Genomic DNA, 24874 nt, shown 5'->3' with positions numbered 1-24874 from the left:
TCAACAATAGTTGATTTCTAGTGCACATAACTTCTTTTAATTAAAGCACTTTTTTCATTAAAAAAAGCACAATAATTTGTTTGAAAACATTTTTGCAGGTGTTTTCCAGAAAGCTGGAAGAGATTGGTCGAGTTTTGTTCATCATCTCGCTTACCCAGCGTATGCCTGCCATGCACAAGCAATCCCACGTCTCCATGCTTCAAGAAGACCTTCTGCGACTGCCGTCATTTCCTCGCTCTGCCATTGATGCTGAGTTCACCCTCTTTAATGAGCCTCTGGGTGAGTGTAAAAAACTCTTTTACATTAAGCTAATAATCTTAACAAACTGCCTAACCATATAACCAGTGGTGTCAGTTCACCCAGTCAAAATATGGCGAGTTTTGGTGTTATTGATCTTACAATATATGACCTGACATTTTCAAAGTCCTGCTCATATGAATCCTTTCTAACCATTAAAAACACAGTGTCCATTTAACAAATATTGTTCCTCACAAATAGTCCACCTTGTTGGCAGAGGCCATTTACACTAATTTCACCACTGACGTCTGGTTTGGATTGTCAACAGTAGCAAGGGGTATGGTGTTCTAAGAAAATAGGCTATTTACACTTAGTCATTTTTCTATTAACTCTTTGCATGTTAATATTTTTGATTAAACAACAGGTGGACAATTTAAGAAACTTTAAACTAAAAAAGAGAGAGAAATGACTCACATTTGACACAGCTCCAGTGTAGATAATCCACAAAGATAGATGCACAATGCTGGAAGACGATTAAAAGCACATTTAATGACAACAGGACCATAAGCACTACACTCTTACAACATAACGTTATCGCAAAACCCAGACCTAAGGGCTGAGGAAAACGAAGGAGGACTGAGGCATAGCCAGTAGGACTGATGACCAAGCTGGAGCCAGAGGAAAGGAAGAGTCCAACGAAGCCATGGAGGGATAAGGCGCAGCTGAAGCCCCGGAAATCCATGGTGTAAATAGAGCAATGACAGTCCAGCTGGAGCCGAGGGGGCAACGAGCCATGGTGAAGCTAACTAGTCGAAGAGCCGAGGTGGAGTTATGGGCAGGGCAACCTGAGGCAGAGCCAGCTATCCATTTGTCAATGCTGAGCTGAAGACCTGAGGCAGAAGGGAGCTAGCAAACAGAGACTTTTATCAGTTATTTTACTTCTACACAACATATTTATCCGGTGACTGTCTCCCCTCAATTAAATTAGTAATAGAATAAGATATTGATATTGATATATGATATAATTATATGATAATTTAGATAGATAGATAGATAGATAGATAGATAGATAGATAGATAGATAGATAGATAGATAGATAGATAGATAGATAGATAGATAGATAGATAGATAGATAGATAGATAGATAGATAGATAGATAGATAGATAGATAGATAGATAGATAGATAGATAGATAGATAGATAGATAGATAGATAGATAGATAGATCTAAGCATAATCACTGGATCATCATTACATCATTGAAAATTTTTATTGTCAATACATTGTCACAACATTTTTATTTTGTTATTTAAAATACATACCCCTTGCTCTACAGTCATGGTTAGATGTAAATAATTAAGTTCATATTAGTTCATGTTTAGAACATCTCCTTTACAGCTCTTATTTAAAAAATAATAATAATAATAATAAACTATTGTATGTTCTTATATGTATATAATACAAATTATAATCAATATTTATATCGATATATTTTCTCCTTATTCCCAGGCAAAGAGCTCTTTGGTTTGGACACTTTACACAAGGTCCTATGGATCAAACTGCTGGAGGAGATGTTTCTGGGCATGCCCAGTGAATACCCCTGGGGTGACGAGATTATGCTATTTCTGAATGTGTTTAACGGTGCTCTGCTCCTCCACCCCGAGGACAGCGCCCTCCTCAGGCAATACAGCGCCACTGCCATCAACACAGCTGTACACTTCAACCACCTCTTCTCTCTCAGTGGCTATCAATGGATCCTTCCCACTATGCTCCAGGTCAGCAGCACACATATGAAGTCATCTTCCGCATTTATTATGATTCAGGAATGTTTTCCCATTTTTTATGATGCTTATTCAGTTTTGTGCTTTTCTTTGTTGAAGACATACGCGGATTATGAGAGTAACCCACTGTTGCGTCGAGGGATTGAGTTCTGCTGCAGACAGTTCTATATCCTTCACCGTAAACCATTCATTTTGCAGCTCTTTGCTAGTGTGGCCCCACTGCTGGAATTTACTGTAGGAGCATTAAGATTTCATGATTTTAACAACCCTTCATTTATAGATACTGTTATTACAGTATCATTAAACATTGAATGTATGAACTGACTTTTTTTACAGACTCGCACTAGTACTGGTCTTTCCAAAGGTGTGTCTTCACAGTGTCTTTTTGACCTGCTGGTATCTTTGGAGGGAGAGACTGCAGATTCCTTGGATGCTCTGGAGCTGGTGAAGGCTGAGAAACCTCTGCGCTCGCTGGGTAAGATGGCACACGCGGCTCCTGGAGGATACAGATCTACCCTTATCTCTGTATTATGTACGAATAATACATAATAGCTTGGCTATTGCTATTTTCTGGGTCTCTTTTACAGATTTTTGCTACGGTAATGAGGATCTGGCATTTTCAATAAGTGAGGGCATTAAGCTGTGTGTCACAGTGGTCGCTTATGCACCAGAATCCTACCGCAGGTTTGTCACTTACAGATTTCAATCGAAATCTTTAGGAATGCACAATATATTTATATCGGTATCATATCAGTTATAAGCAGGTATTAGATGCCAATTGATATTGGATATATTGTCCAATGTTAGATATATAAGTGTGCATGCCATCCTCATTTACCTCATTTTTATAGTTACCTAATTGGGTAACAATGAATAAGGTTTAATTAGTTAACATTAGTTAATGTATTAACTAACATAAACTAACCATTAGCAGTACATTTGTTACTGTATTTTTTAATCTTTGTAAATGTTAGTTCATATGAATACAGCTGTTAATGGTTTTTTCATATTAGTTCACAGTGCATTAACCAATGTTAACAGGATTTTAATAAAGTATTAGTAAATGTTGATAAAAAAAGATAAATAAATGCTTTATAAGCGCAGCTCATTATTAGTTTATGATAACTAATGTAGTTACCTAATGTTAACTAATGAACCTTATTGTAAAGTGTTACCCCTAATAATCTATCTTGACATTATCTACTGCTGACTTAAAGTTAATTTTTCAACACATGATTAATTTAATGACACTGTTAAATATAATCTTAGTAAATCTCAAAATGAATATCCATTTTTTTATATTGTATTTTTTTAATTTTTAATTTGTGAGACCCAGTTATGTGATTTACTTTTTAAAAAATTATTTGATTTAGTTTTTGATGTTTTATTTTCATTTGATTGAAAAAAATTAATTTTAAACATCTTCCATTTACCAGTTATCAGGCACAATTTTTTATTATATAATTATTATATATTTTTTCAAAATTAATTATTATATATTATTTCTCTCTTCTCTGTAACCTTTTAGAAATCCTTTAATGAACTTGGTTTCTCTGTTTCTTTTGTCAGTCTGCAAATGCTGATGGTTCTGGAGGCTTTGGTTCCATGTTACCTGCAGAAGATGAAGGGTAACACTCAAACTTTGGAGTCTGCATCTGCAGCAAGGGATGAGATTGCTGCCATAGCTGCTCTGGCCACCTCTCTTCAGGCTCTGCTCTATAGCGTGGAGGCATTGACACGGTCAGTCCCAGAACACAAGCCTGTACTGTAATTACACACTGCTCTGAAGTCCTAGATATTCCCTGCATCGTGTGCAATTTATTATTGTGTTATCATATGAATTTGAATTCCCAGACCTATGACTGCACCTCAGATGAGTCGATGTGATCAAGGCCACAAGGGAGCAACTACAGCCAACCACACTATGTCTGGAGGACCAAACACCAGGTCAGGGGAGATATACTGTATTGTGCCGAATATGTTTTTGTTTTTGTTGTTTTTTAAATACATCTGAAAAAAGGGGTCGTCTTAAATTTAGGGTCTCTACTTTTACATGTCAATAATACACCCACAACAACAGGGAGCGCCAAATGAGTCTAAAAGCTGATAAGCAGACATATCACCCTGTAACCCAAGACTGGTTTCCCACTGAATTACCCACTGCATTAACCGGTCGAGACAGGTCGTTTTTTGCCTCTTACCTGGATTTCGGGCTGCATGTAAACGCCTGCTTTCTGTCGGCTTATTGAAGTGCGCATGCGCGATGGATTACAAATAACCAGATTTAGAGCAGATTTAAATGCATCCAGACAGAGCGAGCTAGCGTTTTACATGAAATAAGGACAAACATCACAAACGCAGACTCTTTTAAGACCCAGAACATTGTAAAGATGTGTTATTCTTCTCATACAGCAGAAGTAGAAGAGGTTCAGTTAAAACGCTGCATCTGTAACTTCATGAGGGATAATATGAGCCGTAAATTTCCCGCCGACACAGCGCACGCTTTATTTAACATCACAACTGACATAACATTTGAAAAACTCAGAGTCAGATATACGGACATTATTATTTTTGACGCCACTACATGGAAAAACCCGGTTTATTAATAAAGTAATGTAAACACATGTAAACAGGGAAAACTGATTATTTCAATAAGCTGATTTTTTGAGTTATCAGCTTACTGGTGTGCATGTAAACGCACCCATTGTCTGATCCCTCCCCCTTGTTATCTGATTAGTGTTTGATTTCTCCCACCTGTTCCCTCTTGATTTCTACCCTTTATAAGCTCCTTGTATTTGTCAATCTTTGTCGGATCATTATGTCTCCGTCTCCCGGTTCCATGTGATTCTAGTTGGTATGTTTTGAGTTTGTTTTATTATGCATTTTGCCCCCTCATGGGTTTTGTTTTGTCTTTTTGTTTTGTATTTGTTTCCTTTTTATTATTAAATCACTCCTTTTGCACTTGAATCCTCGCACCTGTTTTTCCTTTGTGTTTATGTAAAACCCCTGGCCAAATTTGCCCATTGGCCTCTGTCCATCATGGTGTAACAAAAACGACTGTGAGTTTAATGTCTCGGGGAATAATTAACTCAAAAGGGATTCAATATTCAATATTCATGAATTTATTAATATAATTTGCTAGTCGTTCATTACGTATTAAAATTTTCCGATAGGGAAAAATGTTTAATTAAATACAAGTAACCCTTTACGGAATTGCTTGAAATTATCCTACTAAGTTTGTCCTCCAAATTAGTTATAGACTTTCAAATCAATTCTCAATAAGGTATTACTGCTTTACGAGCGCATAAGGATCATTAACTTTACTGATCAGGACAAAGTCAATGTTTCAAATGGTCGTACAAGCTACTTTACTAAAATAGTAGCATGAGCAGTTAGGTAACGTTAGATCGTAAGTTTCATTGACTTCGTGTATGTGGAAGAATAACAGATTCAACTCATTAAATGTCTTTTGGAAGTTTAATAAACACAGACTAAAAATAACACTACGATTCACACAGAAAGTACAAACTAAATATGCATCAAGAGAGTAGAAATATAGATAGTAACGAAAGAATACATAAACGAGAATAATGAATAGACTAAAATTAGAGAGATAAAGAGAGATAGGGATGAGAAACAGAATTAGGGATGAGAAGCAGCTTTCCTTTAGTTCATCAAACACAGAGGCCTCAAGAAGTTAACTTGTCCCAACGGGAAAATAACACAACCCTCTTAACAGCAGTTTGAATTTGGAAATAAGAATACTTGCTTTTAGTTTTGGCTTCTCGCGTGTGTGCGTGTGTTCCGAGTTCAAATGTCCTGCGTGTCCGGCGGTTCTTTCCGAGGTCGGGGTGGAGCGGCTGGTTGCTCTAGAAATGGGCTGTGTTCTCCCTGAAGAAATGCCCTCGGGGGCTAGGAAGTTGATGCGATGCAAAATCGAAGAGCGGAAGGAAGAGGGGAAGCGAAGAGAAGAGAGGGAGGGCATCCGAGCAACTATTTTTAAGATCTGGGAGTAGTCACGCCCTCCTGGGTTAGACTTAACCAATGAGATTGTTGGGAAATTCCTCTGGAAATTTTATGGCTCTTTGTTTCAAGCTTGAATCAGTGGGTCTCTGCCCATTCATACTCTAATTAATGCAACAAACACACACTGCATTCTCTGAATAAGTGATATCCATGGAAGTGTAAGTTGTGAAGTGAGCATTAATTTGATAGGAGACATGACATATATGAGGTTATCTGAACTAGTAAATTGTTAAGACAAAGACAAAAAGATGCAAAATACCATACAGAAGAAACATTTTACAAGACAGTTATGTGTTTACATATAATGTCCTGGGGTGCATGTTCATTTATAGATGGTTTGTCTATAATTTGAGGCAAAAGCGTGTGTTTTACAAGCTTTGTGTCTGAAACTCTTTGTGTCTGAAACTTTTCATGTGGCCAAATTCTTTTGGGCCGTAAAACGTCTTATCAGATGGTTTCCAGGGTAACGGAGAATCTTTCTCTGTTGTGTTGGGGGAAGGTCTGTTACGAAGCACAAAGCATTCAAAACATATTTGTTAAATGTAACTGGCGATTGTGTGTTTAGATTGTTCGGACGGTGTCAGATATCGTGCAGGCAATAAAAGTCACAACGGGGTCTGTTTGATGTCCCCCAAGGGAGATCAAAAGGTTTCTTTTTTTAGACATTGTGGTGCCTTTACCCGACCATCAATCGTATTAACATGATCTGATAAGCACCTCCGGAGAAGCGCGAGGCATCTGGCTGTTTGCCAAATGCACAGACGGGCATTGTGGCTACAATGGCCTTCTAATAATCCCCATATATTGATTGGCTTCATCACTCAAGTCTCCTCTCCACCAATCAGCTGGTGTGTGGTGGGCATTCTGGCACAATATGGCTGCCGTCGCATCATCCAGGTGGATGCTGTACATTGGTGGTGGTTGAGGAGATTCTATATGTAAAGCGCTTAGAGTACCCAGAAAAGCGCTATATAAATGTATCATTATTATTATTATTAAAAGTGGCCACTTCAAAGATACTGACAAGCCAGTGTGTCAGTACATAGCTGAAAAAAGAAATGAGGGACTGTCCAGAACCAGAGCCGCCATCCAGTTTAACAGTTCAAAGGGGGTGATAGGAAAATGAAGTACGTTAACTTCAATATTCAGCATTTTAAATTTTACCTTATATCATTTATAAGGTCACAATAAAAATGTTCAGCAAAATTAATAACATTTAGCAAACTTTACAATATTACATTATCAATTATTTTAATAAATAACAGTTTATTGAAACCTGTCTAACAGTCCCATAGACATGTAGGCATCTATGCATTTATTATGTCTATATAGTCCCACCTGGCCGGAACAGAGGGCTTTAAAACTTCAGCACTACCACTGTTGATGTGGTTTTGCAAATCAAGCGGTAGGTATTTAAAAGTACTCTTAATTTGATTCTGTGCAGGGATAACCTGCACCTGCTGGAGGAAGGTCAGGGTATACTGAGGGAGGAACTGGACGAGCGCATCGCTCGGGAAGAGTTCCGACGTCCCCGCGAATCTCTGCTTAACATCTGCACGGAGTTCTACAAGCACTGTGGTCCGCGCCTCAAAATCCTGCAGAACGTGGCTGGAGAACCCAGAGTCACTGCTCTAGAACTGCTGGATATCAAGTCTCATATGAGGTGAAACAAAATATACCTAAATAAGTTTGAACATTCAGTAGCAATTACATTTCCACAGCATTATGGACCAAGCGAGTCACAGCATGCATCTATAACTTAAACCTTTATGTTCCACAGACTGGCAGAAATTGCCCATTCCCTTCTCAAATTGGCCCCATATGACACACTGACCATGGAAAGCCGAGGGCTGCGGCGCTACATTACAGAGATGTTACCCATTACCGATTGGTCGGCAGAAGCCATTCGTCCCGCCCTCATCCTTATTCTGAAGAGGCTGGATCGCATGTTTAACAAGATTCATAAAATGCCCACACTCAGGTGCGTTCATCCTCAGGCTCTGTGCACCAGGTACGTCCTCACGCTGATCTCTAGCCCTCCACCATCTGTGTTTCTGTCTGCTCTGGTGGAGCTCTGCTGGCCTCATCAGTGGTATCACATCTCTATGATGTGATGGACGGCTGCTGCTTTTGTGCTTTGGTGTTGTGCTTTGTCTTCCATTGTCTCCATTATGGTTTTAAATTAAAGTGAAAAGTGGACTAAATGTTGTAAAGCAACAAGTATGTCTAAAAGTATGCTGTATCTTGCTTAAAGGGATAGTTTACCCAAAAATGAAAATTACCTCATGATTTACTCACCCTTAAGCCATGATAAGTGTATATGACATTCTTCTTTCAGACGAACACAATCAGAGTTATATTAAAAAATGTCCTTGTTAATTCAAGCTTTATAAGGGCAGTGAATGGCAGCCCAACATTTTAAGCCCAAAAAAGTGCATCCATCCATTATAAAAGTAATTTTCTAAACAAAAAAACCATCGATTCGCTTCAGAAGGACTTTATTAACCACCCGGATCCGTGTGGATTACTTTTATAATAGATTGATGCACTTTTTTGGGCTTCAAATTTTGGGCTGCCATTCACTGCCATTATAATGCTTGGAAGAGCCAGGACATTTTTTAATATAACTCAGATTATATTTGTATACACCTAGGATGGCTTGAGGGTGAGTAAATTATTGGATAATTTTAATTTTTGGTTGAACTATCCCTTTAAGTAATTTGTGTAAGTACTTTTAGTGTGCTTATGTTTGTGAAATACTGTATTGTAAAACAATATACTTTTAAACCAATTAAACTGCGAGTTGTCATTTACAACATTGCAACTTACAAGCAGAAGTATTCTGCAAAAAAGGACTACATTATTTATAATGTTTGTGAGTTTATCAGTGCAATAGCAGAAGGGATTCATTAAAGAGCCCCTAAAGTGACATTTCCAGAAACTAGATTTGTATGTGCTCTTAGCAGAATTGAGCTTTTTTTTCATGCGTATAAAAGAGTTTCTTGTGAGCACAAACAATTTCCTGCAAACACAGGATAATGTTCTTGTTTGCATGTTCATTTTTCATGCGCAAATAGAGCTTTTGCATTTTTTTGGGGAAAATATTACATTTGGTGCTCTGTAATTAATTGACTAGTGGCAGAAAACATGATACCTTGTTGATGTCCATCTTGTCAAAGTGTGAGATAATTATCTCTGGGTTGTTTTTGCAGGCGTCAGGTGGAGTGGGAGGCGGCTAGCAGTCTGATTGAAGGGATTTGTTTGACACTTCATCGGCAGCCAATCATCTCCTTCCTCCCTCACCTGCGCTCTCTAATCAACGTCTGTGTCAACCTGGTGAGTCCCAAACACCTGTCGCCGATTAGATGCTCTGTGTGATGTATATGTGTTTACATATAGATGTGTGTGCTTAGGTGATGGGGGTTGTGGGGCCGTCCAGTGTGGCAGATGGACTTCCCTTGTTGCACCTGAGTCCGTACCTGTCTCCTCCCCTTCCCTTCAGTACTGCAGTTGTGCGCTTGGTTGCCATGCAGATCCAGGTATAATCTATTCCTTCCTAAGGATATTTCACTAACATTTTATTTTACAGTCCTGTTCTGCATACACATACTATGTATTTATTATAGTAATTACAAGAACTGGGTACTAACCCTGAACATACCCCTTAAAGGGTTAGTTCACCCCAAAATTAAAATTCTCTCATTTACCCTAATGCCTTTCAACATTTGTAAGACCTCCGTTCATCTTCGGAACACAAATGAAGATATTTTTGTTGAAATCCGATGGCTCAGAAAGGCCTTCATTGACACCAATGTCATTTCCTCTCTCAAGACCCATAAAAGGCACTAAAGACATTGTTACAAAGCCCATCTCACTACAGTGGTTCTACAATAATTTTATGAAGGGACAAGAATCGTTTTTGTGTGCAAATTGTTTTTTAAATAACGACTTATATAGTGATGGGCCGATTTCAAAACAAAGTTTCGAACGTTATGGATTAGTGTATCGAATCATGATTCGATACATTGATTCTTCAGGCCTTTCTGAGCCATCGGATTTCAACAAAAATATCTTCATTTGTGTTTCGAAGATGAAGGGAGGTCTTACGGGCGTCGAACGACGTTAGCGTAAGTAATTAATGAGAGAATTTTCATTTTTGGGTGAGCTAACCCTTTAACCTGATGTATGTAGTTACCTTATATTACTGGGTACTTTCTTAGGTAAGTTTCTTAAATTCTCTAAAGTGAATTTCAATTCATTTACATATATTTTGCCTGCATTCATGGGCATAAGTTTAATGTCTTCCTCCAATTTTAGGCTTTAAAGGAGGACTTCCCACTCAGTCATGTGATCTCCCCATTCACCAATCAGGAGAGAAGAGAGGGGATGCTGCTTAACCTCTTAATTCCATTTGTACTGACCGTGGGCTCAGGAAGCAAAGGTCTGCCTCAGAGTGCAAACAGAACCAGGATTAGTTAGAGACATTTCACACAGAACACATTTTTGCATGCACATGCTTTATATTGTTTTTCTATGTAAACATGCGGTAGACGGACGTGCTTTACCATTGTTTGTCTTGTGCATGGCACGATTATCTAAAAATGCATCTCTAGACCTTGCATGTTTTTTTCCTTCACATTGACCTGCCTCTCATAAAAATTGCATGTGTGAATATTCCCTTAAATATGCGCCAAGAGAAAATGTGATTGGATGTCATTTAGAATATGTTTGTTTGTTTTCCCTTCACAGACAGCCCTCATCTGGAACAACCGGAGGTTTTTCTGCTTTTGCAGACAGTCATTAACATCCTGTTACCTCCACGCATCATCAGCACCTCCCGCAGTAAGAACTTTGTTCTGGACGCATCCCCTGCCCACTGCTCCACCCCAGGGGACACTGGGAAAGACCTGCGTAGAGAGGGACTGGCTGAATCCACTAGCCAGGCAGCTTATCTTGGTACTAGAGCCCTAGAAAGGAACATTTAATTTTAAATATATGTTTCTATATTATGTGTGTGTATGTATATATATATATATATATATATATATATATATATATATATATATATATATATATATATATATATATATACAAATGTTTATTTATTTTTTTATTTTTTATATGTTCTCTCTAGCTCTGAAGGTGGTCTTAGTCTGCTTTGAGCGACAGTTGGGTAATCAGTGGTACAAGCTGAGTCTACAGGTCAAGGAAATGGCCCTGCGTAAAGTCGGTGGTCTGGCTTTTTGGGATTTTATTGACTTCATAGTGCGCACACGAATTCCAATCTTCATCCTACTCCGCCCATTCATACAGTGCAAGGTAAGATTTTGAGGGTATGCACTACCTTTCTGAAGTTTCTATTAGTGGTCGACCGATGCATGTTTTGTAATGGCTGATGCCAATGGCTGCTTTTGGATGTGAATTACAATAATTTCTTTATTGTCAGAGCAAAAGTGAGTGCTAATAAGCTAATGTTAGCTAGCTACCTAACGGTGACATAATGCAGGCTTGGTTAGTGCATTCGACTGAACAGCTATCCAACAATAAGGCTATGAACTTGGAAAAAATTGCTGGTAGGCAGAAGAAGAGAGCCTTTGTATTGCCCTTCAGGTGAACGTTCCTATGTAAAGTGGGTACAGAAAGTATTCAAACCCCCTTAAATTTTTCACTGTTATATTGCAGCCATTTGCTAAATTCATTGAAGTAGTTTTTTCTCATTAATGTACACACATCAGCCCATAAAGACCGAAAAACACAGAACTGTTGACATTTTTGCAGAAATATCACATGGTCCTAAAGCTTAGAGCATACTCTGCAAGAACAAAGAAATTTGTTCGTTTTCTTGAGGTGGCAAGAACAAGAACAAAGTTCGTTTTGGCCAGTACATTCATACTTCACGAGAAAAGCAGGTGCCGATCATCTGCGTTTCTCCACATTAACCACGCCCACTTTAAATCTCTGACCAATCACACAATAGTTCTCGGACACCCACAAGAAAAAAAGTTCTGCTCAGGCGATGTGTCGAGAACAAGCTGACGTCATTTTGTTCTCGCAGCCCTGGGAGCGAGAACTTTTTTTCTCTGTTCTTGCAGAGTATGTTGCAGCCTTAAGTATTCATACCCATTGCTCAGTATTTAGTAGAAGTACCCTTTTGTATCTAATGCAGCCATGAGTCTTTCTGGGAAAGATGCAACAAGTTTTTCACACCAGGATTTGGGGATCCTCTGCCATTCCTTCTAGCAGATCCTCTCCAGTTCTATCAGGTTGGATGGTAAACTTTGATGGACAGCCATTTTCAGGTCTCTCCAGAGATGCTCAATTGGGTTTAAGTCAGGGCTCTGGCTGGGCTATTCAAGAACAGTCACGGATGGTTGATGGTTGGCTTTCTACAACTTTCTCTCATCTCCCGACTGCATCTCTAGAGCTCAGCCACAGTGATCTTTGGGTTGTTCTTTACCTCTCTCACCAAGGCTCTTCTCCCCAGATAGCTCAGTTTGGCCAGCTCTTCCTGAGTTCTGGTCGTCCCAAATGTCTTCCATTTAAAGATCATGGAAGCCACTGTGTTCTTAGGAACCTTAAGTGCAGCAGAAATGTTTTTGTAACCATGGCCAGATTTGTGCCTTGCCACAATTCTGTCTCTGGGTTCTTCAGGCAGTTTCTTAGACCTCATGATTATCTGACATGCACTGTAAGCTGTAAGGATATATACTGGTGTGTGGCTTTCCTAATCAAGTCCAATCAGTATAATCAAACACAGCTGGACTCAAATGAAGGTGTAGAACCATCTCAAGGATGATCAGTAGAAATGGGCAGCACCCATTTCAGAGTAAAATATATGAGTGTCACAGCAAAGGGTCTGAATACTTAGGACCATGTGATATTTCAGTTTTTATTTTTTAATAAATCTGCAAAAATGTCAACAATTCTGTGTTTTTCTGTCAATATGGCATGCTGTGTGTACAGTAATGGGAGAAAAAATTAACTTAAATGATTTTAGCAAATGACTGCAATATAACAAAGAGTTAAAAATGTAAGGGCGTCTGAATACTTTCCGTACCCACTATCATCAGCCTTGGTGAAATGTCGGTCAACCACTAGTTTTTATCTCTGATCTCTTTCTTCTGCAAGCTTTCTTTTCATTCTTCCATAAGGTTGATGCTCATGAACAAGTCTTCATGTCTCTACTTCCAGCTGTTGACCCAGCCAGCTGAGTCTCAGGAGGAGATCACAGCCCGTCACCATATCGCAGAGCAACTAGAGCGTCGTTTTATCCCACGTTCCCTCTGCAAGAGCTCTCTGTTTGCTGAGTTCAGCAACGAGCTCAAGATTCTGAAAGAGGCTGTGCACAGCGGCTCCGGTGAGAACTGGCTTAAAGGGATAGTTCACACAAAAATGAGAAAAAGCTCCTGATTTACTCACCCTCAAGCCATCCTAGATGTGTATATGACGTTCTTTAAAAAATGCTTACGCTACGTCTGACGAGCATAACGAGTGCAATAGGAGTGTAAGCATTGTTGGTTTGTGCAGTTCACGCTTATACCCACCGATTGGGTGGCCTAAGTAATACAAAAATTATATTCCAATCAATCGCGGGCGAATGAGAGAGAAATCATTGTGTTTGTTTGATAAAGACGTCTTGCGAGCTCTATGAGAGAATCATTCCGGTTGCTTCTTTCAAAACAATCCCTCCCTCATGTGAACTGACAGGGGAGCTGAAGCTCATTTAATATGCAAATATTATCCAATCATAGCCGTGGACATTTACTTCCAAATCTGCAGTGTGGCACACCCATCAAAACCCAGCATTCAGTAGAGAGCCTCAAAACCAGTGTAGAAAATAGCCTACTGTTTATTATGCTAATTATGATCATTATGCAACTGTCACTGCCATTATAAAGCTAGGAAGAGCCAGTACATTTTTAATATAACTCTGATTGTATTCATCTAAAAGAAGAAAGTCATATACACCTAGGATGGCTTGAGGGTGAGTAAATCATGGGCTAATTAAAATTTTTGGGTGAACTAACCCTTTAATTGATATATTACTTATGAATCAAAAGTTTGCCTACACATCTGTCAGGATTTGTCACACATTGTTAACCCTGGGTCATCCTTAACCACGGGCTAATGTAATATTAGATGATCATGTTCACACAGCTTTTGCATTAGTAATTCATCTTAATTTAACCCGGGGTTAAAAACTGGACTTTAGCCAGGGTTTGAAAAGACATTAGCCGAAGATTAAATGTAACATGAACATTTTTTCTGTCTATTGCTCCCTGTTTTTTCTCCAGCATACCAGGGAAAGACTTCCATCAGTACTGTTGGCACGTCCACCTCTGCATACAGGTTAAGTCTCGCCACCATGTCTCGCTCCAACACTGGTACAGGAACTGTCTGGGAGCAGGAGAGCCAACCCTCACGCCAGCCCTCACAGGATACACTCAGTCGTACTGATGAGGAGGAGGAGGAAAGTGTGTAATTCTTCTTCTTAAGTTTAGTTCACTCAACAACAAAAAGAAATGTACTTATCCAAGTGTCATTACATATCACATTCACTTTCTTTCTTTGTAAACGATTTCAACCTGTTAATTGAAAAGAGCTGACTTAAGAGTCATAAATATATCAGAATCAGAATGAGAATTTCCAAATAATAATGTGACATATAGCCTGTATGACTTGTACTGTAATGTATAAGCCAAATTGACCACTGTGGTGGTACTTTTATGTACCATCCGAATTCTTTTGTAGGCTAATTCCATGGAGGGAAAAAAAACATGCATTGTTAAATTCTCATTTTGCGTTCCACAAAGGAAAGTCAGTCATTGTAGGTTTAGAGCAACGCGACCTTCGGCGTAGCTTGCTGGGAGTTGACTTTAGTTTTACAAATTAATATGTTCAACTCAAAAGTATGCGTATAATGTAGGTATTTTAATACATTTTCATACATTTCATAAATAAATTAATAAAGCCAATCAAATTTACTAACATCTCCCCCAATCCAATTTGCATAATCTGTTGGCACATGATGCATTTTACTGCTTTAAAATATTATGCTTATAGTGCATTTTCAATGTGTATATTGCTAAGTTTAGCATGGGAAAACAGACTCAGGGCAGCCCTTACAAGTAAACCGTGTGCTCTCTGGAGTCATAGTAAAAACACTTCAATATTAATATGTATGGAGTTACGCAGTGTGAATATGTAGGTTTACTATAGAAAAGCTAAAATTAAATTAAAATGCTGACTGACCAAAGCAACTTGCAAGGTCCCCCCTCAAAACTTTTTGGGGGGTTCACTTCATGCCTTTGGAAGCTTAACTTTCATAGAAATTAATTTGAGAAGTTAAACACTTAGGCCCTGTCCCAAATGGCACACTTCATGTGCACTTTCGGTCTTGTGGATTTACAATGGCCATTGCTTGCGCGTGTCCGTTAAGTCCACAAGACCGTAGGGTGTCCCGTTCGGCATTTAAGCTTAATAAAGGGTGCTCGTGAGTGCCCACTTTGCGGCTGCTATGCGCCCTCGATGCGCACTTCAGCTGAGCCCGCAAGTTTATGAGCTACGCAGAGGACTTCTACCCGGCAGTCAAAGCGGCATTACGTTGTGAAAGTGCGGACTCAGAGGAAGACCGTGAGGGTTTAGGGTGCCATTTGGGACAGGGCCTTACATTGCTCAGCATCCGTTTAAATGAATGCCTGCAGCTGCGAGCTGAGCTGTGAGTGTGATCTCCCATCCCCCATGCGTGGGTTGAAAACATGCAGAAATATCTCCCTCTGCTGGCTGTAGTCTTTAGCCCCTGGCCAAAAATTCCAAAGATGACGCAAATATCATCAATTTGCGTCATGGGAGGAATTTTTCCAGAAATAAAATGCATAAATCTCTCGTCTCAGGATATGAGGGGGGAAGCACAATCATTTGAATATACTCCAGGGTTTCTACTGATACAAAGCCATATGCTAATTGCTGAAGTAACCCTTTAATGATGGGTTTCATTGCTGAGGAATTTTATGTTATTATAACTGAATGATCCATATTAACTTTTCCTCTGTCATTTTCAGATGACTCTATTAGCATCCCCAGCGTGGTAAGTGAGCACGAAGCTTTCCTCCCCAGGCTCATTTCCCAGCGGCGTTTCTCCAGTCACGCCACGGGCTCAGCCGCCACTCAGCCTGAACCAGGCATAAGCACCATGCTGCCCAGTCACAGGTAAACACACACTCCACTTCAAGACATTCAGAGGGAAAGCAACAAAAACCCTCTATAACAGCCTTATTTATCCAATCTTACCTTGTCTTTCCCTTTAAGAGAGGGCTGATCTACAGCTGGGGGGTTGCATGTCTCTCTTATTATTCCCCTAATCTTGTTCCCTGCCCAACTCTACAGTGAACCCAATGTGCTAGATGAATCCCAGGGGCTTCTGGAGGAGGGTAACCTGTCTAGGTACAGTGTCACGGCCCTGTGTGTGCAGTGTCTCACCGTCTGTGTGCCGGGGCTGGGCCTGCCTTCCCTGTTCATCACATTCAACTTGAATTCTCACTAGGATCTCCCTCTTTCTCTTCTCATCCACTCCAAGTCACTGTTTCTTTCTGTCTCTCTCTCCCTCTTGACAAGGGACAATGATGCCTGTCTACGTATTATCACTTTGTGGTACTCATGTCATCTCCAGTGAGCCTCATGGTGTCATGGTGTCCACTCATGTTTCAGGCTTTTTGCTGCTCAAATTGGAGTTCCTCTTTGGGGGGCCAATCTGTGGGGCTGGGGTGGCTGGTCTAGCAGGTTTAAAGTAGACAATTAGACATTTAGCCATGTGTTTTCTGATCTGCCATCAGATTAATCTCACAAATTTGCTTATTGTCAAGAAATGGCTTAGTATAAAATGGGTGGTTACGTCCTGCTCACACTGCTATACCAGCTTCTCTATTCCCCTTTGTTTTTTTGTGGATGACATTGCAGGTTTTGACCTGTGATTCATGCTTTCTGATTCGTCCCTGTCACTGTGTTTGATTAGTGGAGGGCTAAGGACTGATTGGGGATTTGTGGAAGGGACACATTTCCTCTTAACTCTCCAATTTATTCGGAGGATTTAACTGGGATTGTGTTCAGCTCTCCAAGCATTTCAAGCTCACCGGCTCTGTTTGTGTCTTTCCCTCGGCTTTATTCTGCAGGGTTGCCAGTGTGCAGAGTGAACCAGGACAGCAGAACCTGCTCATTCAGCCACCTCTTGGTCGTAAGAGAGGACTTAGGCAGGTGAGGTCCTTGTTCTATGAAGTCCCTCATAGAACAGGAAGAAATAGAAATACGTAACGAGAAATACGCAACGAGTATTTAGAAATACGTAACGAGTTCTGATTGGGCCAGCGCTTCCCGTGTTGTGATTGGACAGCAGCTTAGCACACTTTGCCAGGAATAGTCCCGCCTCTTACCATAACAGGAAGATGCAAGCGCTCAATCTGCGATCTTCTCCACGTGAGAGAGCAACAAGACCACGCCCCCTATTTTGCGTATTCTTGTGGGCGGATGGTTAGTCTACAAACTGTTTTAGTGACGTCATTCCTAAAGGAAGTGCAGGGGTGTAGTCCAAACCGGCCGTTCGCTGTAGGCTTTGAAAGGGAACTTCTGTTAAATAAAATATCTCGCTTGGCATTGAACTTTGAGCGTTATAATTTATAATTTTACAGGTATTATTTATGCTCTAACAGCAACATTACACACTAACTAAAGTTTGAAAGATGGGATCGCAAAGAACAGGACCTTTAAAACATTTTTGATGAAATATGAGAGCTCTCTGACCCCTCCATAGACAGCAATTGAATTAACTCCTTTAAGGTCAAGAAAGATAGTAAAGACATCTTTAAAATAGACAATAGTGGTTCAACCTTAGTTTTATGAAGCAACGAGAATTCTTTTTGTCCACAAAAACAAACAAAAATAACGACTTCATTCAACAAAATTTCTTCTTGCCTGTGTCAGTCTCCTATGCAGTTTACGTTGGCCAACTATTATGTCAGCATCACATGCATGTGTCGCGCTGCTCATGTGAACACCTTCGGCCAATGGTATGCTGGCATTCTGGCATAGCTCTGACGTAAATCGGTAGCACTGGACTGTATTTACTACATCAAAAGCATAGGAGACTGACACAGACGTAAAGAAATTGTTGATTAAAGTCGATATTTTTGTTTGTTTTTTGCACACAAAAGTATTCTTGTCGCTTCATAAAATGAAGGTTGAACCACTGGAGTTATATGGACTATTTTAAATGGATAGTTCACCCAAAAAATCAAAATCTGATATTTATCTACTTACCCCCAGGGCATCCAATATATAGGTAACTCCAACTGTTTCACAAAAAACATACACATACGAATCCATATTAAACCCTGCGGCTTGTAATGATACATTGATGTCTTAAGACACGAAACGATCTGTATTTCTTATTTTTTTTACCTCATAGCAGACAAATCTCATCTAGTATTCCCAATATTCCCAACACCATTACTTCCGGCAGAGGAGGTCAAAACCGGGCGCGAGTGTATGTATGTATGTATGTATGTATGTATGTATGTATGTATGTATGTATGTATATATATAGTCTAATGGTGACTCTCATAAAAACACCACATTGACATGCATTATATGACTGGCACAGTGCTTCATTTGTGTTCTACTGAAGAAACAAACACACCTACATCTTGGATGCCCTGGGGGTAAGCAGATAAACATATCGTTTTGGGGTGAACTATCCCTTTAACAATGTCTTTCCTAACTTTCTGGGCCTTGAAAGTGTTAATTGCTGTCAGTGTAGCGGTCAAAGAGCTCTTATATTTCATTAAAAATATCTTCATTAGTGTTCTGAAGATTACTGAAGGTCTTACAGGTCTGGAACGACATGAGGTGAAATAATTAATGACAGAATTTTCATTTTTGGGTGAACTAACCCTTTAAAGCATAAAATTGAGCCGCTGTGTCTTGTAGCTGCGGCGACCCCTGCTGTCTATCCAGAGGGTGCAGGACGAGTCTCGTGGGCGTCAGGGAGCCAGACTCTCAACAACCCGCAGGAGCATTCAGCCTAAGAATAAACCACTCGACAGGGGTATGTGTTGAAAAATTAAATGAACGCCTATGATGCTAATGTGCACAACATTTAACATTTATCATGTTTAACCCTGTAATGCCTGATATATGAAATAATAATCCAGAAAATAGATGTAATAATCTAGTCTATTGAATCTTTTGAGAAATTATATATAGCATGTATAATAATGGGGGGAAAATGCATTATTATGAATAATAATATAAATTAAAAAATAATGAAAATGCTGCTTGTATAAAAAAATATTTATCAGTTCCTACTCTAAATATAAAATAATATTGATATTTTGGTGGGCATAGTACATAAAAACATATGGATTTATAAGATTACTGTCATCAGCTCAAATGGCCACTATGAGAATTATTTATGGAAGTTTCTGCAGGGCAAACAGTAGTACATGGTGCTTACAACACCGATGTAATGTATTTGATTCCAGGAAATTGCATGAACTAATAATGTATACCTTGCAATGTACGTCTGCCACATGCATAAATGCAAAAGAGACTCAGATAGTCATATCGTCATAGATAACGAATCTCTCTTTTTTTCCTTAAGCACATGGTGACCAAAAGAGGTCTGTCACTTTCACTGAGAACCAGCAGGAAGCAGCTGGCAGATCACCCACTGCCACTGCCAGCCCCAGCAGCGGCCTAGCAGGGGCCACAGAGGTCAGCAGGCTGAGCCCTGCTGTAGGAGGACAGTCTCCTTCCGCCGCATCAGAGTCCTCATCACCTAGCATCAAAACTACCCAGCACAAACCAGCATTGCCACAGGTCTGATTAAGTACACAGTGTTCAAATGAAAGCTTGCAGAGTTGTTGGTTACACACATGCCTAGTTTAAAATTGCAAGTTTATAAGCACTAGTTTGAAAAGTCTGGGTGCGTTGAGTGAGCTTTGAGTGGAGACAGGGTCGGACATTAACAGGTTTGGTGTGCTATCAAAATAAACAAAAATTGCCCCAAAATTCAAGATAAGGAAGAAAAACTGCATCTGCACAATTATACTAAATCTATTATGTTTGCCACTATTAAAGTGAAATGTGAAAATGAATGACATAAAAAGTGTCAATTGTGGCATTACATCACTCACGTTGCATCAGATTTCTATTCATGCTTTTTTTTGCAGCTTTGAGCATTATAACCAATCACACACGTTTCTGTTGAACCTATGGCCAATCAGGTGTTTAGATTAGACTGAAATCTGTACTCTTGCGAATTCTCTTTATGTTGTTTCTACATTGATTTGTAGATTAAATGTGAAAATATTACACAATTATAATTATTACAATATAAAAATATATTAAAAACTTTAATGTTAGGTACGATTAACCTACATTGTGTGTGTCTGTGTGTGTGTGTACATGTTTTTCTAGCCTGGTGGGGACTTCAGCCTGAATGCACACAGACTCATGGGGACTCGTGTCACTGTGGGGACCTAAATTAAGGTCCCCATGGGTACTAAAGCTTATAAATCATACAGAATGAGTTATTTTGAAAATGTAAAAAGGCAGAAAGTTTTGTGTGATAGGTGGGTTTAGGGGCATTGTAGGGGGATATAATATATGGTTTGTACAGTATAAAAACCATTACGCCTATGGAGAGTCCCCAGAAAGATAGCGCACCAGACTTGTGTGTGTGTGTATGCGTGTCTGTGTATATATACAGTATATGTATAAATATCCGTGTATGTGTGTATAAAGTACACTATATTATTATTATATATTATACAATTTATTACTATTATTCCCCCCCTCCCCTTTTTTACTTTTATTGAACTATTTGAAAAACATACAGAGGACAAGGTGTCATCAGTGGGCAAGTAATAATAACAACAAAATATATATAATTATCATGATTAATAGATTTGACATATTGCAATATATTTAAAAAAATTCAACTGCAGAATGTCCTAAAAAATAAATCTGAAAATGGAGGCAGAATTGCTTTAGATTATGGGGGGATTTTTTAATTTCAGGTGGGAGGTGTGGGGGGGGGGGGGGTCATATTTAAAAAAATATTTTTTCCTTATCTCACCTAAATGTTTAATTACCATGTATTTGTGCAGTTGCAATTGATGCACGAATCTGATGTGTGAATCATATATTGTTAGAATTTAGCATTAAAAACAAAACAATATATTTAATAAGGAAATAAAAAATAAAAAAATCTATTCCAGGGGGCAAATATTGACCCTTAATGGAAAAGTAATTTTTTGCGTCTTGTGGAAACAATGTGTCTTTAAAATTGAATTTATACCTCTAAATTTAGCAGCTTACAAACCGCTTGCTCTATTTTGACTGTAGGTCTCTCAGTACGAGAATAAAGAAAGGAAAGATCAGGAGAGTGTAAGAAGCAGTCTGTCTCCCACCCCCTCTGCCGCCTCCAGCTCCACTTCTAGAGCCTGCTCCCCTCTTCCTCCTCCCCTCCCTGTCCTGAGCACACCGTCCCGGCTGGTCCCAACCCAGATCAGAGAAAGTCCGGAGGATGAGGAGACCTCTGGGCTTCTGCAAAACACAGACACCTCTCATATTACAGAAGAGGACCGTGGCACAGAGAACCCACTCCTGGCCTCGCTGCTCACATCCCATGCCCTCTCTCCACTCCCCCTGTCCCCCGTTGACCTGGATCTGGACGAGTCTCACGTCTGAGAATGTCCAGCTTCAGGATGTAACAGTGCAATACTGTGCTAGTGTGGCAGGAAGTGGAAAAAGAAGTGGCAGGGCTCCTGTGATCAGATTTCTTTCTCTTTTTTTTGGTCAGCTCTGATCAAAAGGAAAGAGATAATATATAATAAGCTGACGACACCACACGTTTTTTAAGTTGAAGTATTTATGAAGCACTGTGCGTAAAGGAAAAAGTTCACCCAAATAATGAAAGTTCTGTCATAATTTATTCATTTACCAAACAGTTGATGGACCCCATTGACTTCCATAGTATGGGAAAAATACTTAGGAAGTCAATATTTCCAACAACTGTTTGATCACCGACGTTCTTTAAGATATCATCTTTTGTGTTCCGCAGAAGAAAGAAATTCATACAGGTTTGGAACGACTTGGGGGTGAGTAAATAATGACAGAATTTTATTTTTTTGTGTGAACTTTCCCTTTAACTTCACCCATCAATGAAAGCTGATTAATCTGTTGTATAATTTAGTCTTTTGTGAGATAAATGACATGTTTGATCAAATTAGATGACGTATTCTGTGAAAAGCATATATTAACTACAGAAAGTCATTGTGTAAGATTATAGATGTATTCTAAATATTTGTCATCTCAAAGTATTTATTTAGGGGATTATATAAAATTTAATATTTAGAATAAATATTATAAATGCTTTATTTTCAGGAAAAAAAGATGCTTGTATTATATTGATGCCAAGTTTGTTGCCAAATATTTGTTTGCAAAGATGGAAAAAATAGACATAATTAACTATTATAAATATTGAAATAATAGAAATATATTTAAATAGAAATATTCTAATCATCTTCTGTTGTCCTGATTATGTTAGTGTTGATTCGATGTTGGTTACACTTTATTTTAAGATGACGTTGTTATTACTCAAATACGTACTGGGTAATATTAACTAAATACATCACTTACTACAGTTACGGTTAGAGTTTGGTTTAGGGTTAGTTACTTGTAATCATGCATAATTTACTGTTATTACTATAGTAAGTACTTTAAAATGAAGTGTTACCTCAACTTTTGCTTAATCTGTCTCTAAAATACAGTATAACCTTTTTCAGATACCTTACATATTCTTCTACATAACATTTGATGTTAAAAGAGAAACTCGATTAACTGAATGTCTCACTCTTGTATTCTGAATGTAAAAGCTCAGCAGGCATTTTTTTTTTGTGTGTTTGCTGCTTTGTGGGTCATTTGTTTTTTGTCTAACGTGTTGCTATTTGTTCAAGAATAAATTTTTTAATCATGACATGTTTGTGTGTTTCTTGTTGGTTTAATAGAATCAGTATACAGTCAAATAAAAAAAAATATTCAGACACCTGATATTATTTTTATGTGTGCAGGACATTATAATTAATTTATGTAAGTGGGGATAGCCAAATAATGTAATCTGACATATTAATATATTATGACCAAAATTATTCAGACACTTTGACCTGACCATTTTTGCTTAAGCGTTTTTTTCTTTAATTGCTATTGTACTGTATACCATAGACCTTTTATACCACAGCCTCCCATTGAAAATGAATGACTTCCGGCCATCTGACCTTGAACAGAGCGACCTCCGGGAACGCAGCCTCTCCGAGATGAGACGGTTTATTGTAACTTTTCTGCTGCTAGAGCCAGGGCGCCTATTCAAACCAAAGAGGTAGTTTGATGACACCAGGTTTGAGCTCAATCTTGGGGACCTGTTTTCACCTCACAGCAGGGGGAAAATAATCGGGATAGGACTCAGAAATAATGTTCATGGATGCGATTATTAATGTTACTGTAGTATGAAGCAGCTAGAGCAGGACCGTGTGTTGAGGGAGCTGAGCAAGGCCGCTGGAGCGATTGTTTACACAGCACATGTCTTAAGTTGCGAACAGCGGGGCTTTTATTATGACGGGACACAGACGCCAGCGCCATTTCTGCTTTTCTGGTCATGAGTATGAGGTAACACAGCTCTGTTTATCATACTAGATACATTTAAGTGTGTATGATGTTACTCTGTGCATTCGCTCAGCAGCTGCTGTGACACTTGTTGCACACTGCTAAGAATAAAGCGTTTATGCCAAATAAAACCAGAAACCGAGGTTAACGACGCAGATATTTTTTCTAAACTTGGGCTAAAACAAATTGTTGCCCTGTTTGCGTTTGTATTGTTTTACTATTACACAATTATTTTAAGTAAATATTATTTACAACACATAATGTGGTTTTTAATTATATATATTTTTTTGGGGGGGACAACCATCAGATGGGGGGTGTCCTGATAATTTGAGTGTTCAGTTGGTTTCCCCATTCGATTACATGGAGAGGGTTTAGGACCAGCCACCTGTGGGGCGATCGAAATGTTAGGCTTATGTCGGCCGGGTGTCTGTCGCCGGGTCTCTCTCACTCTCACTCACTCAGTTCAATTCAATTCAATTCATTTGTGCTTTATTGGCATGACATAGATGGGTACATATTGCCAAAGCATTTCACAAAGCAAAACAGAAACATACATCAAACATATTCACATTTATATTTATATATACACATAATAAGCAATACATATATTATTAATCAGGATGTGTTCACTCAGTACATCTCAATTTGTGGCATTTATAGATATGCTGTGCTATATAAGTGGTAGCAGGTCCTTCACCGAGTAAGACCTTCAGTTTTTGGGGATGGTGTAGTGACTGGAAGTCAGGGATAATGTGTTGTATTTGCCCATACAGTGAGTCTCTTAGGGCGGTGTATTTATCACAGTGGAGGAGGAAGTGTGCCTCTGTCTCCACTGCTCCTGATCTACACTCTCTACAGATACGCTCTTCTGTGGGCAGCCATGTCTTCTTATGCCGCCCTCTTTCTATGGCCAGCGTGTGGTCACTCAGCCTGCACTTCGTTAATAACGCTCCGTGTGTTGTGTTTCTGACTGAGATGAGATAGTTAGCCAGACTGTACTCTCTGTTTAGTCCCAGATAACATTGGAGACGGCTTTGCTCTTTGGTTTGATGTTTCCAGTGCTGCATATACGCCTCTCTCTCATTTTTCATTATTTCTTTGATTTCTGCAGATTT

At 39.1% G+C, this 24874-nt stretch overlaps 1 protein-coding gene across 2 annotated transcripts in view; it reads left to right on the top strand.

The window, feature by feature from the left end:
- Window positions 1-23076, top strand: part of LOC137094084 (protein unc-80 homolog) — a 75052-nt gene extending 51976 nt beyond the window's left edge. For both annotated transcript variants that reach the window (XM_067459353.1, XM_067459352.1), the window contains exons 43-64: window positions 99-279; window positions 1747-2012; window positions 2118-2252; window positions 2355-2493; window positions 2606-2702; window positions 3588-3758; window positions 3873-3965; window positions 7489-7707; window positions 7825-8025; window positions 9257-9380; window positions 9458-9583; window positions 10362-10485; window positions 10794-11000; window positions 11179-11363; window positions 13236-13401; window positions 14339-14518; window positions 16106-16253; window positions 16431-16487; window positions 17213-17294; window positions 19023-19140; window positions 19696-19913; window positions 21444-23076. In XM_067459353.1, coding sequence (XP_067315454.1) covers window positions 99-279; window positions 1747-2012; window positions 2118-2252; window positions 2355-2493; window positions 2606-2702; window positions 3588-3758; window positions 3873-3965; window positions 7489-7707; window positions 7825-8025; window positions 9257-9380; window positions 9458-9583; window positions 10362-10485; window positions 10794-11000; window positions 11179-11363; window positions 13236-13401; window positions 14339-14518; window positions 16106-16253; window positions 16431-16487; window positions 17213-17294; window positions 19023-19140; window positions 19696-19913; window positions 21444-21788 — 3582 coding nt within the window. In that variant the 3' untranslated portion in view covers window positions 21789-23076. The remainder of the gene's footprint in view (window positions 1-98; window positions 280-1746; window positions 2013-2117; window positions 2253-2354; window positions 2494-2605; window positions 2703-3587; window positions 3759-3872; window positions 3966-7488; window positions 7708-7824; window positions 8026-9256; window positions 9381-9457; window positions 9584-10361; window positions 10486-10793; window positions 11001-11178; window positions 11364-13235; window positions 13402-14338; window positions 14519-16105; window positions 16254-16430; window positions 16488-17212; window positions 17295-19022; window positions 19141-19695; window positions 19914-21443) is intronic.
- The last annotated feature ends 1798 nt before the right edge of the window (window positions 23077-24874 follow it).

The sequence above is a fragment of the Pseudorasbora parva genome, chromosome 12 (genome assembly GCF_024679245.1).
Source record: "Pseudorasbora parva isolate DD20220531a chromosome 12, ASM2467924v1, whole genome shotgun sequence".
NCBI classification, from domain to species: Eukaryota; Metazoa; Chordata; class Actinopteri; order Cypriniformes; family Gobionidae; genus Pseudorasbora; species Pseudorasbora parva.
This window is presented reverse-complemented; position numbering and strand designations above follow the sequence as displayed.